The 15,806-nt window shown below is 41.1% G+C and overlaps 1 protein-coding gene across 1 annotated transcript; it reads left to right on the top strand.

Annotated features, from left to right (window-relative positions):
* Positions 1 to 717: 717 nt before the first annotated feature.
* iqck (IQ motif containing K) lies at positions 718 to 15,755 on the top strand. Its single transcript, XM_051387646.1, has 9 exons — positions 718 to 837; positions 939 to 1,066; positions 1,145 to 1,295; positions 2,131 to 2,228; positions 2,759 to 2,811; positions 2,948 to 3,025; positions 3,253 to 3,337; positions 9,707 to 9,818; positions 14,239 to 15,755. The coding sequence occupies exons 1-9, from the start codon at positions 786 to 788 to the stop codon at positions 14,517 to 14,519; spliced, it is 1,038 nt and encodes a 345-aa protein (XP_051243606.1). The 5' UTR covers positions 718 to 785; the 3' UTR covers positions 14,520 to 15,755.
* Positions 15,756 to 15,806: the final 51 nt, after the last annotated feature.

The raw sequence follows: 15,806 nt of genomic DNA, 5'->3' as shown, positions 1-15,806 counted from the left end.
GGTGAAAACCAAATACCTTTTTAAAAAAAACACTGCAAAAGTAACATCTTAACAATGTAAGACGGTATTGAGGTATAATAGAGGGTTCTTGCAGGCACACCTACAGTATGATTAACATGGTTAAGCAGTTAGATTTACAGACTTTACTGAGCGAATCATGGACGAGTCTAAAAAAAACATTTCAGAGTAAACTAAAAAGAAACTGACTCAAAGATAATTCTTATTCCTTTCCCCCAAGAATAGTGAGGCAAATGTAAAATCACACTTTGTATCTCTGTTATAGGATCGATATTTCAGACCTGTGTTACTACTTATTAATAGTAAGTTATCTGCTGCACTCTAGCGGCGAGTAACGGAACTGCAGCGTTAAAGGAGAAGCGCTGCAGCATTTGATTTTCTAAAATCGAGGGCAGATGAAAGGACAATATTTTCTATTTTTAAAAAAAGCTTCGGGCACAAAAACACGACCTTGTTTATTGAGATATAAACGAGACCACCTTTATGTGACACATCGACACAAACGGCGGCAAAAGGCTTTTTAAGAATAACAACTCTAAGTTTAGAATGAATTGCACCGTTCAGGTATGTTCTAGCAAATCATTTGAGTCTTAATTCTTCTGTTTTTTAACATCTTTGACCACTTTTTTAGTTAAATTTCACCTTATTATCACCAATCGCTACTCTGCTTCTGCAGCGACTTGTGTTTACACCGGAAGTCTTAGGCATGACTACTTCCCTGGCAACCAGCGAGTCCCTAGCAACCACCCGAACAAATAAGCTGAATAATGGCAAAGATAATCGGTGCCAAAAAGTCACTGTGGCAGCAAGTGTGTGAAGGTAAGAAGATAATGTTCAGTTCGTTTAAGAGTTTGTGAATTTAAAAAAAAAAAAAAACAGCGTAAAATAAAATCTGTTTTTGTTCAATGTGTTTTTTGGAGAGTTTGAAGCTGAGCAGCCCAGTCCTCCCAGTGCAATGTGGACAGATAACAGCTCAGTGAGCACCCAGTTCTCCCAGTACAGCGCCAGCACACACTCCCCGGTCTTCTATGGTCTCACTACAGCCAAGGTCAGCTCATCATTCACTTCATTCATCCCTGTGTCTGAGTTGTCCGTCCTCTGAAATGATCCCCATTGGTTTCATCAGGTGTTTGTGGATGATGATCCCCTGAAAGACTTTGACCCTCTTCTTTGCCACCCTGCTCTCGCCGGCTACTCTGTGTTGGGAAAAGCTCGTCCTTCAAGCCAGAAGCGCCTGACAACAGTGGAAACTACATCGGCTCCACAAGTACCTGAACGTAAGACGAATGGGCTTTGCTCTGCTTGGTGCAGCTGTGTGCAAATATAACACTTAGACTGTGAGCATTTGTAACATTTCAGCAGGTTATTAGTTGAGATTCAACAACCATTTTCTGAATATTACATCTCTGTGTATGTTTTGGTGAAGTTCAGGCACAGAAAACATCTTAATTAATGCTCTGGTTCCCAACTAGGGTTCGCCAAAGCTTCATGGGGGGTTTGCGAGGCCTTCTTGATTTAAAATTTAAGTTATTTGAAGTTTAAAATAAAAAATACACACAGTAGGCCTATATCTCAGAGATTTTGTTCATGTTGGTGATGAAAAATAAATGGAAAGTAAAGTAAGTTGTCTACAGAACAATGGTCAAGTGTCAGGAACAAGAAAACCCAGAGTTTGCCAGAAAAAAGAAGTCTAATAAGTAATAAATGATTAAAAAAGAAATACATAATACAGAGAATAGTATAAAAGTTCCCTAAATAGGAAATAATCTGCTCAGAATTTATCCAAATCACTTGTTTAACACAAACTTCTTGCAGTTACTGAATTCACTATTTGGGTTCATTGTACAGTTTCGAATATAATATGAAATATCCATAAAATATGTCGTCAGGGGTCGTCAGTTCACTAAATGATAGAAAACTGGGTTAGGGTACGTTCATGAATGACTCTATAGATAATCTGTTAACCATCTACAGACAAAGCAAAACAGTTGAAATGTTGCAAATACTCTATAAACTATCCGAACAAAGTGTTACTAAGTTCTCTGTATGAATGTATTCTTGTGTGTGTGTGCGTGTGTGTGTGTGTGTGTGTGTGTGTGTGTGTGTGTGCAGGTCCTGTCACACGTTATTTGGAGAGGAGAGTGTTTCCAGCGTTGTTGCCTGGACTGGAGGCTTTGTTGAGAGAAGCCCGGAAACACGGCTGTTTCGAGGTCTGAATTTCTTCTAGGCAGCTAACTAATAAACCAGTGCTGTTAAAACGACCACAGATTGATCTAAAACCTGAAATCAAAGGAATTTATATGTTAATATAAAGTAATAAAAGTGGTCAAATATGCCACACCAAGACATGTCAACTTGGTCTAATTACGTTGATTAAGTAAAGTTTTTATGTAATTGTAATTGAGTATTTCCTTTTCTTTTCTGCTACTTTATACTTTAAATTAAAATTTTACATACAAATAATAAGATAATATTATAAAATGTGATATATTGCTCTATATATAGTATATGAGGTCATTTACATTCACATTACTGCATCAGTAATAATAATCCAGGTTACGTAATCTAGTGTCTATATAACACTGAGTTTTAAGTACGTTTTTCTGTGCTTTTACTCAATTTAGATTTTGAATGCAAGACTTTTACATTTAATACATTATTATTTTTACATTTTTATATTTACTTATAGTTACTTTGTCTACATGAGGCACGGCACTAATGACTGTCTTTTGTGTTGCAGAGAAAAATAACAGCATTTAACCCATGTGACTTTCTAACTGAGTGGCTTTACAAGTAAGACCCCTCCCACACACACACACACACACACACACACACACAAACTCTCTCTGTATATATCTTACCTTACTTCACCTCATCACTTCTCTCAAATGTTATATTTTCTGAGGGCTGTGTGTGTTTTTTTCCTCAGCCACAACCCCTGCAGGCAAGGACAAGTGGCAGTGAACTTCCAGGAAATCCCTTTTGTGAAAGACTGGCTCAGCGTGCAGTGAGTGTCTCCTCAATCTACCGCTGTTACCTGCAAATTCATTGTTCATTCATTCATTTCACAGGAAAAAATATTTAAAAAATAGATTTAAGTCATGACAACACACAAACTTGCCCACAGATAGATGCTGTGTTTTTTTTTTTTTTTAATTTAGATGAGGTGACACACCCTCATGTTTTGTCTCTTGACGCACTTTTTCTCTCCTTGTTTTCTCTCTTTATCTCCAGTCCTAGGCCTCCCCTCCCTCTGTTTCTGCTGCTGAGCGAGGATCAGGCTGCTCTTATCATCCAGGCTTTCTGGAGGGGATATAAGGTACACTGTTCATGATATGAAGCAAAACGATGTTTGCAGGCTTTCTGTTTAAAACTATACTTAAGTACAAGAAGCACAGACAGACAGAAGTGGGAGAAAATTGGTTACAGGTCTAAAAAGCCTAAAGGAATATGGAAAAATACACATATAAACTCTAAAGTCTTAGAAATTTTAGGAAATTTCAAAGTAAATGTCTGGAACAAAATGCAAAAGTGTTGCTTAATCATGGATGCATATTACTTCAGCTGTGCATGTCTGGTCTATTCAGGCTTACCAAATCTAAATTCCATCTCCCAAGCTTTTCAGACTAATTTAAGAAGTTACATTGTGGAATAAAATAGGATTTTGAAGTATGGAAACATGAAGGAACCCTACATTTAACGCACCACACCACAGTGAGCCTCTGCCTGGGTGTATGGGTCTGTTAAGATACAATAGGTGCCCTCCTGCGTGTGCATCGGCCCACAGTGCGATCTTGTTGTATAATCCCATCCAGCTAAAAAGCCCCTCTCCCACACGGACCACAATTTCATTCAGCAGCTTGATTATGTCATCAGTGATGCCGAGATTTAATTCCTTCCTGTGTGGGCGTTGTGGTCTGAAGTGCTCTGTACTGTGATATAAATAGACATAAACAGACACTACCAGAGGCAATCAAAAGCAATTTGTCCACACTCACACACAAATAACCCCAGTATTGTATGGTGTAAGGATGTAAGCGGAGGTCATGTTTTTGTTTGTCTCACCAGAAGCTTTTTCCTCTCCTTCGTGTTTGTGGGAGGATTCAGCTTCAGTCTTGCTGCACAAACCATTGAGAGCAAAAGATGCCAGCTGTGCTGTCATGAACATTTACATTCTGTTTGACTGAACTATGTTTTTACATGCATTTGAATTTGTGGGTGTGTGCATGAAAAATGTGTTGCATTTACATGTGCATGCATCCATGTTTGGACTACGTGTGCACCAGCAGGGGGCAACACTTCCTTTTTTTTTTTTTGTTACAACAAAAAAATTGTAACAAACAAAATTGGCTTTTGCTCACATGAGGTGGCAGCATTGGGCCAGCTGCCTGTCACTCCTCACTGTGTTTACTCTGATCTAAGAGAGGTTCAGTAGGGCCACTGATAGCACTGCAGCCCAGCCCCCCAAGGGATTTAGAGGAACAGAGAGACACAGCCAGAAAGAGACAGAGAGACAGTAGTGAGGGATTGGGAGGATGAAGCTCGGGCCGTGTTAGGGAACATTTTCAGATGGATGACAAAAGGGAGGAAAGAGGCAAGATGATGTTGCAGAGTGGCCTCGGATTAGAAATGGCTCGAGATGGAGGGAACTGCGGCCTTGGCAACATCCGTAGCGGGTAAGAATAGGGAGAGAGGCGGAGGCTAGAAACCCTTGAGAAGCACAGGGATGCTGGGAAAGCAGAACAACCGGGGCCCGATGTTGAGGGTTGGCCTCTTAGGATCATGACTTATTCAAGCTGCACAGGGTGGAGATATTTTGGGTATAAGCACTGAGGCAAAGTCCTGACAGGCGTTGTAGTGTGTCACGGCTGCTGTTACCTTGGCTGGGGAAAAAACAGCAGTTAACAGCTCAGTGGGCAGCAGAGCAGAGACGGCACAAACAGAGTCCGCAGTGAAGCACTTTAAAACTTCATTTGAGTTTACCGGCCTGAGAATGTGTACGTACTGTATGTAATAATAATAACTGTCTCCCATTATAAATGTATTCAGGCAAAACTCTCGCTTCAAGATATCATGGCTCACGGATTTAATACCGAAGTGTACAATAACAAGCTATATTTCACCATAAACTGGCCTAGTGTGAGATTTTTAAGTACTTATAGAATATTTTTGAGGGCTTGTACTGTAAGAGTATAATAGGATTATGGGATTTTGCTATAGAAAAACACATTTGACTCAGTGATGAATACAATTTTTCTACGTGGTTTTCCTCTACCTTTATCAGTATACCATGTTCTCTTCAACCCCATCTACACCCCCTCTTTCCCCCTCACTCTTACACCCTCTGCTGTTATATAACCTGCCTGACGCAGCGCGGACTGCAGAGGGTGTGTGTGTACTTGTGTGAGTGTATGTGTGTTTGCAAGAAAGACAGACAGACCGAGAGCCAGGACAGGAAGCAGGGAAGGAGGGTATTTTTGTAGATTGAAGCTTTATCCCTCCATTATTAATACGTCTCATCAAAACATATTGAAGACTGAGGAAGAGCAGCGGTAGAGATAGTACACGCAGCAGCACACACACTCACACACACTAACTCACATCTATGACCCAGACAATGCGATTGTCTCTTCTTTCCCTCGCGTACAAACATAAAGAGCTGATGGGTCTAAACATATTACATAATCTTCTTTAGACTGTGTGCCTTAGCGCAACTCTAATCCATTCATCCATGCCTGCTACTGTAATGCACACATATGTACATGCACACACACACGCTGAGACTTCTCAGGCTCTCTCAGGCCTAGTCAGCTGAGTCGCAGTAATGTGGCTGCTGTGTAATAAATAGGCATTACAATTAGGCTGTCAGTATTAGGGTTTGTGGTCAAGTGGAGAAGCAGGCTTTCATCATAATCATTTCCACTGTCCACTATTTGCAGATTTATTAAGCGTCCACACAGCGAGGTTGGCCTTTTCCTGGCACAGCATTGTCCTGTGCTGCACAGCCTTGTGCAGCCTAACCCTGTACACTAAATTCTGGCACAGCGAGAGGGAAACAGCTAGCCAGGCTCTGTACAAATAAGTGTAAATGACAGTTCTCCTTGCTCTCTTATGGGGGGGAGGGGGGGGTTATGTGTCGGATTATTTCTTTGTTTGGAGCAGTTGCCAGGCAACCCGCAGAGATTCCAGGTAGTTACTGCTCCCAGCAGAGAAATAGTCCGCCACATAACCTCAAATTGTCCTTTTTACACTTTTGTGTAGATTGAACAAACAAAATATAACAAAAATATAATATTTATTGGAGGTCCTGGTAGGTGGATTTCGTTACCTTCAGACAGAGCCAGGCTAGCTGTTTCTTATTCCAATCTTTATGCCACACTAAGCTAACCACTTGCTTTAGCTTCATTTTTTACCATACCAGCACGAGAGTGTATCAGTCTACTAATCTAACTCTACACAGAAAGCAAATTAAGCATATTTCCTAAATGTCAAACTAGGACTTTAAAATCTTAAGTTGTTTATATTATTATAGTCATTTCTGTGCCAAAACTGCTCATATGTTTTATTCTGACTGGTATTTAAATTGTCTAACAAGTGTTAGAGCTTGCAGAAACTGTGATGGTTTTCTCACTCTGAGGTGGATGCTTTGTTTTTAAGAATAACAATGCAATGCACAAAAAATAGTAAGCCATATTTCTTTCATTATCGTTTGGTAAGTAATGTAAATATAAAAATACTGTTACACTTTCAACATGTCTGAAGAAAGTCTTCTTGGACTAGCAGGCACATTTATTTTCTTAAAGTGGGACACTGTGAGAACTGAGTGTATTCTTCTTGACATAAACTAATAGAGCTGTTTGAAAGAATCTCTCACACACTTGCACACACACCCTGAGAGCTGTATAGTCAACAGCAGAACTAGGTCTGCGATTCCAGCTGAATGATCCAAGGGCAGCAATAGATGAATGGTTTGAATTGAGGTCCAGCGTTAACTCAGCGGGACACGTGCAGTGACACTCATGCAGAAAATATGTCACAGGCACTCAGGACATCCAGTAGCCGGTGGCCCTACTTCGCCCTCACTTCCCCACCCCCCTGAGGGGCTGTAGGGGCTCACTGTCTCAGAATGAGACAAACTGGTCATAGCATGAAAGGCCTCCTCAGGTAGTCGTGTGATATTCACTATCATCTGAAATTTACAGAGGATTTTAGATCCAATTTACCTTTAAATGACAGTAAGGCCATAGCACGACCACTCACTGTGCCTGAGTCTACAAAGGCATGAATCAGATCACAGGTCACTCAGCTGGTTAAGCCTTGATGGAAGCAACAGTCAACAAAAAGATGATGGATCGGTGGGCGGATGGAGTGTGAAGCGTAGACAGAGCAGGCTGCAGTGGCTGTGTCTTTATGCAGCCTGTCAGCGAGGCTGGTGATGTGACTGCAGCCAGTTCCTCCAAAAAGAAGCCATTGTGCTGCTGCAGAGTGTGAGAATGGGAGAGGGACTCAGTCTCACAGGCAGCTTTGCACAAAAAGGAAGGCAGCTTGAAAGGCTGTGCAGTGGGATCGAAGTGTGTGTGTGTGTGTGTGTGTGTGTGTGTGTGTGTGTGTGTGTGTGTGTGTGTGTGTTAAAGAGGGCATAGCAGCAGAGTTTGTATGCATTTTTGTGGGTGAGTGTAGGGGGTTCTGCTCGTGCTGCGTGTCTTGTGCTTTTGTGTGATTTTTAATTTGTGTGTGTTGGCTTTTGAATTCCAAGTAATGTGTGTGAATGCATGCAGCCTCGCAATGTCTTACAAATGTTTCTAATCACTCTATTCCCAATCTTCATGCCTATACAGAGGACTGACTCACATGCACACTGACTGTTGTGTGTGACGTTAAAGATTATAGCAACAAGATACGTATTATCAAATGTGCGTTAATGATTAAAACGAGGAAGAATAGATGAAGACAAACATAATTTGCTGCTCACAATTAAAATTTTTTGTAAGTTCAAATATATACGTGCTCACATTCAGAATTCAGAGTTACAAAACACAGTCACTGATGCACGCAGTCAAAACAATACAGCAGCCCTGCTAATCAGCTGTTCTGATGCACCCCGACAGGCTTCAAAATGCCCACACGCACACACACTAAACCCAGCTCTTTGTCTCTTGCTATCATACACAAACTGCCAGCGTCCTGCATGTGTATTCAAAAAGCCAGCTTTCCAGGAACTGAGATTTGTGTGTCACAGCTACGTCAAATATAAAAATTTTATTTAGTATTGGCTGGCAGGTATAAGGTTTCCGCAGCACACCAATGGAAAGTGGTAGAGAGAAATGGCCACACAGACACAGACACACACAAACCATGGCGAGCAAACAGACTCCAACCCCCACCCCTCCTGACCCTCACCCCTCATTTCCATTTCTATGGTTTGCTCCCATCAGTGGAGGGCTGCTGCGGCACTCTGACACCCGGTAAATTAACTATTGGAGCCCTCTAGTCTTACCCATTCCTCAACCCATCGCCAGGCTTATATAACAGGCCCACTTTCATACCGACTGCTAATAGCAACACTATTGTCGCCATTCAGGGAGGCACTGGGGAGAAAGTTGGGGTCGAATGGAGAGGGAGGAGTAAGAGGAAAACAAGGTTGGAGAGAGGAGAGGTGGAAGAGAATACAGAGGAGAGAGATGAAACAAGCCGTTGGTAGAGAGAGAGATAGCGTCTGAGGTTGAGTGTGAGGAGGCACACCTGGACTTGGAAGAAAAAAAAGGAAGGAGTTTGTTGGAGAGTAGTAGTAGGAGGAGGAGATAAGGAAGGAAAAGGGAGAGTGAGCTCTTCAGGGTCATTTTCTATTCATCAAAAACAGCAAGTCTGTTTAGTAATCTCTCAGGAAAGCCAGCAGCCCACACACAAACAGACATAACAACTACAGGGGTTTTCTCCAAGAACAAAAGCATAACTCATGCTAACTACAGGCTGGACTGAGAGAAGATTCAGAGACAGATTTGACCCATTTCCTCACCAACTCAAGTGGTACACATAGGATACACAAACACACTCAGTAATACATTTTAATAATATATTCTGCTCATTGCAGTACTGCGCTACTTTTACATAACACGCACTGAGGCACACACGCCGTAATGTGTTCATTATGCAAAGGTGTAGCATCTAAGTTAAAGCTGATGTTCATAACTTACCACATGTTAAAACTATACAGATAATAATAAAGCATATTTATACTGCACCTTTGAAAACAAAGTTACACAGTAATTTTTCATGTGGAAAAAATCAAGATTAAAACATTTCAACACTACAGCTGCACAAAATCAGGGAAATCTCAGTATAAAGAATGAACATGACAAATAAAAGTGAAAAGATTTGTCAATTTACCGCTTAATATAAACACAAATATATTACTGACAGAGGAGAGAAGTTAGAGCTTAAGCATTTGCAGCTGGACAGATGTGACCTAGCAGAGTATGGAGTATGGATGTTGTGGTGTCTCCAACCACAGTGAATGTTGACGTCAATGAAACACAATTATACTAATAAAAAATATTGGACACCCTAAATGAGCCACGTTAGAAAAGCCTACTTGTGCTGATTGGCTTGCAACTTAATTAAGATATTGATGTTTGCTAATGTAAAGTTATACATGTGATGCCTTCGCACGTGTTGTTGTGTGTTATAGACCAGGGCACGGCCAGATGTGCAGGAGCTGCGCCAATGGCAGAAAGAACTGAGAGAGAACCGTGACATTGCCAAAACTGTTGAGCACTTCTGGGCCCAACAAGAGAGCCGAGGTGAGAGTGCACACACACACACACACACACACACACACACACACACACACACACACACACACACCCTCACATGGTATCACTGAATGCCAGCCCTGAGGCTCGCTGGCAACACAATACCATTGATCTTGAATTTTCTCTTGTGGCCGACAGCTGCTGATAGGTAGGCAAGATGCCAGCACATGATAACATTCACACAAACAATCCACAATGCATAGATGTCAACCCATACAGTAGTATACACACCGATATACTCATACACATATATCATCAGCTGCACTGTGCAGTCTCCAGCACACACACACACACACACACACAATTACACACATGCATATGAACTGCAGAGATACAGTATTCATCCCAACAAGGCTTTGAAGTCAAAACAGAGAGATGAGGATTCAGAGAGCAGTGACACAGAGAGAGAATGAGGGCAGAGGCAGAGAAAAAGACAGGGGGAGTGAGTAAGGAGAAAGAGAGAGAAGATTGCGAGTGAAGGAGAGAAAGAAAATGTCCGCAGGGCTCAGGGTGTGTTTGTGTGACAGAGAGATAGAGCAGAGGATGGGGACTGACTGTGGGATGCATGTGAAGAAAGAGAAGAGATATAGAGCGAAGACGGAGGGGGGCAGAGAGAAGTATAAAATGATAAAGTGCGTTTAGGCCTTTGAGTGAATGTGTGTGTGTGTTTGAGCACACATGAAGCAGAGCAGCTGAGAATGCAGGCCCATGTCCGCTGTGACGGACTGGCTTTAGAGCTCAGTGAGAGTGACGACACGTTGCCCTTGAACACAAACACTCGGTAGTACACTGTACTATAAGTGATTCAAGTAACTACGCAGTTACCAGAGGTTAGATGAAAAGACTGGCCAAGTTCTGCTAATTTGAAAAAATATCAATTTTGATTTTATTAGAAAAAGGGAAGAAAATAAAAACACAAATAGGATTATAAATTGGTTTCATGCTGATTTTCGCTCAAAAGATGGCAATGGTAGTCTGTCAGTCCACCACTTTAATCCAGACTGAAGTGTCTCAACACAAAATGCGATGAAATTTTGTAAATATCCATGGTGTCCAGTGGATGAAGCCTGATCTTTCCTCTAGCGCCACCATCAGGTGAAAATATAAATTTGTCCAACACTGTGATTTATGGAAAAACTAATGAGATTCCCATCAGCCTCAGCTGTGCTTTGTCTTTTGTGCTAACTAGAAAACATTAGCATGCTTACATACTGAACTAAAATGATGAACATGATCAAACACATTGACGACATATCAGAACTCCAAAAGTGACCCAAAACATATTGATCGCCCCCTGGAGGCTGATTGCAGTATAGGTAATAAAACCCGCTGCGTCCATGTATCCAGATGGGACATTTGCAAAACTAAAAAATTGGAAGTACATGTCAAATACATTTTCCTCATAGATGCTTTCTGGCATTTCATGTAGTTCTGATCACGCTGATGTATGTTTAAGTGTTAAGTGTTTAAGTTATTCGAAGCTATAAAAAGTTGGTTTAAGAGTAAGATGACAGCGGCTGTATCCGGGATAAAGTGGCTTCATTTTTGTACAGTAAGAGGAAGTGGATGTGCTGCTAAACAACAGCATATTAACAATGTCATTGCGGGAATGTGGGCAGCGGCTAGCATGTGGTGTAACATTGTACCAGCACATGTTGCAATTGCATGAAAACTAGTTAGCAAGTGGACAGAAGAGTCAAAATAGATATTACTAAAATGAGTATCCTGAAAGTAATGGATAAGGGGTTAAAACGTCCATATTCAGCCACACCAAGCGGTGGTAGTATGCAAACTTAATTGAACCTATCGGGGGAAAAAAAAAAACACAATACATCAAAAATGGATTCCCATGTGCTATGGATCTACTATAGCCCCTGTGTTTTGTGTATAGTGAATTATTATTTTAAAAATCCCATTAAGAACAGACAAAAAAAATGGGAACCACTGCACTACAACCTGCGTGCTAAACCTGCAATTACTAATTTTTTGGGCCACTTGGAGACAGCCGAAACAGTCTGTGAACACAACAACGACTGATTATCACCTTTTAAGTTGTCAGCAAATTGTTATTTACACATCCAGCAGTTACAGAGCAACGTTTAGCATTCGCGGTTGTTTCCACCTGGTAAATACAGAGCGTTTTTGGTAAAGAAATTGCTGCCTGCTCCGACCAAAAACGACGACATGAGAGCAGTAAGAGTGAACCAAAGTAGTAAAGTTGTGGCCAGAAAACCAAAACAGCTGAAAGATGCTATAAAACTCTGTAGAACTGAGTTGAACTGCACAGTCAGGAGTTTTTCCGCTTAGAGTGATCCCTTTCACAATCGAGTCATGTGACCCATCCATCCAAAAATTTTGATCATTGCCGCTTTAAATGAGTGTGCATATACATGATGACAAACACACACACTTGCACACTAAGCTCGGCATCGTGTGGCTCACAAACAATGACACCATCATAAACACAGGTTTCTTCCACACTGACACATTCCACACAACAAAGGCGCTCACTGCCACCGACGGACATTCTTCCACAACCACACTGTGCTGCTGCTAACTGCTGCTACTGCTACTGCACCACTACTGCTGACCTAACATTATAGTGGGGAAGGGGGGTGCCTGGGGATGTGTGTGTGAGTGTTTAAGACAGTCTGCCCAGACTGTCCTGAGTGGAAGCCATTTTCTGACCGCTTCAACAGAATGTGAAATGAAAGACTTTGAGAGAACCAGAGATGTGTGATCTGGAGGCAGAGGAAGAGATGCTGAAGTTGCAGTTTGTTTGCTTGTTTTTGTTGTGTTGGATGTAATGAAGCAAGCGCTGCCCGCTAGCACTGACAGATAAATGACTTTGGGACTGTGGTAGAGAGAGGAGAGAGTTAGAGAGAGGAATTATTTAGGGAAGTCCCCTCCCTCTCCCTACTGTATACACGCTCTTTAAGTCCATCCAACAGCTGCACTCATCTCATCTCACCCGAGGAAACCAGCATGCGATACCTCTTCTGCCATTTCACAGTCTGAAATCAGAATTAGTCAGAGATGGAGAGAAAAACAAAAGGGGGGAGAGAGAGCCAAGTAACCCAGAGAGCAGACACAGCACAATACATCAAGGTCAGAAAGTCAGGGCTCATTGGACAGGTGCAGCTCTCAACAGCTCATGAATCACCACATGACTGTCCTTGACTGCAGCCTGACATCGATCTTTACCAGTCCAAGCGTAAAGCAAGAGTAGTTAGTTAGCCTGTAGGAACACTATTCCTCCTTATGGTAATAGTAAGAAGTCAGAGTACATGTAAGAAAAAAACTATTTATGTTGTCATGAATTCTGTATCTTGCAAGGAAACAGTCAGTTACAGTTAATTATTCATTCATTTTATTTCCATAATTTATTATAAAGATCCTCCACACCATGTTTATAAATGGTACATTATGAAAGGTACACGATCAGTATCCGTGTCATGGTGTTTGAAACAAAGAAATTCTTTTTTAGATGATAAAAAGGTACTAAGGAGCAGCATCGGTGCAGATGTCAATGCTACAGATGGTATCTACATGCAACTCAAGTAGCAAAAAACAGTAATTAGCGCTTTTCAAAACCACACTTAAAACCAGTTACAGTCGTGTGTGTAAATAAAGCAAAACAACTTTCACTGCCATCATTTACAATCCATCTGTGGCTCTTGTTGTGGAATAAATGGCCAAATATAGCAGTCTATTCATCATAGCTTCACTTCCATAAAGTTAAAGCCATTGCCTTTTCCTGGCCGGTAACAAAAGGCCACCACAATAACCTTGCAGCGGTCGAAGAGAGAAAGTGTCAGTAACTGGCTGAATCATGGGGTTTTTTTCAACCCAGGCCTTATTAAAAGATTGTTTCTAATCAACTGTAACTGGGAATAGCACAACTCTACTAATAGTTTAAGAAACTAATTGGAAAATTGTTTGAAGCATTTAAACACCAGAATTATGTACTTACTACTAGCAAAAACAGGACGCTCACATTATAAGTAGATATGTCTTTGTTTTAAAGATAAAAAATGGGACGCTTGCAAATTATTCTGTTGGAGAGGTTTTACTGAAATTTCTCATTGCAACATTTGTGCTAGAAACAGAGAAACAGAGAGTTGTACAAGATAAAATCAACAATATCTGACAAAAAAAGCCTTGTAGGTATTTCATTTGTAAAACATTTGAAGATCTGTTTGACAGTCCTGTGAGCTTTTAATCTTTTTTTCTGTTTTTTGGAAGTGCCATGGTGTTTTTATGCAGCACAATGGCAAGATTCTCAAAAAAACAAACTCGATGTTGAGGTCTGCTGCGCTCATTTCTAAATGATGAGCATTCATCACGGTCTGCTTAAAACAACAATGAACCCGTTCCTGTTAAGGATGCAGCTTTTGTTTGTCTCCAGTGGGCTCTGCCATGTCAGATCTTCCAGAAAGCCCCCAGCCCGGCAACTCCGATGTGTCCATCCAGGTTGTTTCCCCGACCCCCCAGAGCACCGTGGTCCACACCCCCACCACCCAGATGACCCCTGAGGGCGGCGAGTGGCTGACCCCCAGCATGTGCAGCAGGGAGAAAATGGCCTCCACGACATCACCAGTGACTGATTTCTTGGCGGTATCCGAGTCGTGTGACAAAAATCTGACTGCAGTGTCTCCGTCTTTACTAGGATCTAAAAACCTGAGCTAAACGGTGCTACTGCTAACTGAAATCATTAACTGTGTGCAAGGTTTCCCTGTTGTTTAAAGGCTATTAAACTCTGTTAGGTTGATGTCAGACTGACCGAAGTGATCAGTCAAACAACCATTGAAAACGCCTGTAACCAATTGGATATGGCCAGGCAGGGATTTATGGTCTGAGATCCATGTCTAATTAGTTGATTGCTTTTATTGCCTTTTTGATTGATCACCTCTCTTTATGAGTCTCACGCAACAAATGAACAGCATATTAGCACGGCTCACATATTATACTACCTCTTGTAACAGACGTAATATTTCCTCTCAGCACCTCTAGCCTATGGCTCACTGGAAGATAACCAAATTGTGTTTCCTCGCCTTGTCATTTCCTTTTTCCTTAGCAATACATATCACTCCACAAAAGAGGTTATAGCATTTCCATTCAAGACAGGAACTGAGGCCAGAGTGAAAGGTGACTCAGCGTGCAGAACAACACTTTCTATCCTGTTTATCAGAAAAGGAAATGATCCTGTCAGGGAGAATGAAAAAGAGTGTTTAAAAACATCATATTACTGCTCTGACAGAGCTCACTAACAAGTATAATTCCAATATTATCCCTAGATCTTATTGTTTTACAAGTGATATTAACCCTGTTATATATCTCCTGACATTATGTGGACTGAATGTTATCTGCAGTAAGGAAACCTTAACATTATACGCTAATATTTTAAACATTACCATGTGTATTTTATGGAAAAGCTGCTTAATGTCAAAGAGAGAATAAAGAAACATTTAGTCTGCAAACTTGTTTGTTTGGATAGAAAGGTTGTGTGATGGTTTGAGGCATGAGACTATCAGAAATTAAAAAAAATTCTGTATGATCTTTGAATGTGCTTTGTACATATTGTATATTATTGTTGATGATTCCCTCATGACAGCAAATGTAGAATATTTTCCTGATATGGTTTTAGTCTGCGTGATGTACCTAAAGCTCAGACATTTTGCATTTTGACCCTGCTGAATCCAGCACCTTCAGCTGTCTTTTTTTTTGACCTGGTAGCAATTAAACATCAACTTAAATGTCACATATCACCCATGGAAAGTTCAATTTGTAAAAAAGAAAATTCAGCTGCTCAATTGACTCTGCTGTTCTTTACTCTCCTTGGTGCAAACTTAAAAGACTTATTATAATATAGGTTATAACTGTCTTCTCCAGACTGTGTGTCAATTAAACTGAGAACAAAGTGCACTCCTGGCGTTTTTCCATCGCTCCTTGAACCCCGTGTACCTGAGAGGATAC

The sequence above is a fragment of the Dicentrarchus labrax genome, unplaced genomic scaffold (genome assembly GCF_905237075.1).
Source record: "Dicentrarchus labrax unplaced genomic scaffold, dlabrax2021, whole genome shotgun sequence".
Lineage (NCBI taxonomy): Eukaryota > Metazoa > Chordata > Actinopteri > Moronidae > Dicentrarchus > Dicentrarchus labrax.
The sequence above is the reverse complement of the archived record's forward strand: the minus strand, read 5'-3'. Positions and strand labels throughout refer to the sequence as shown.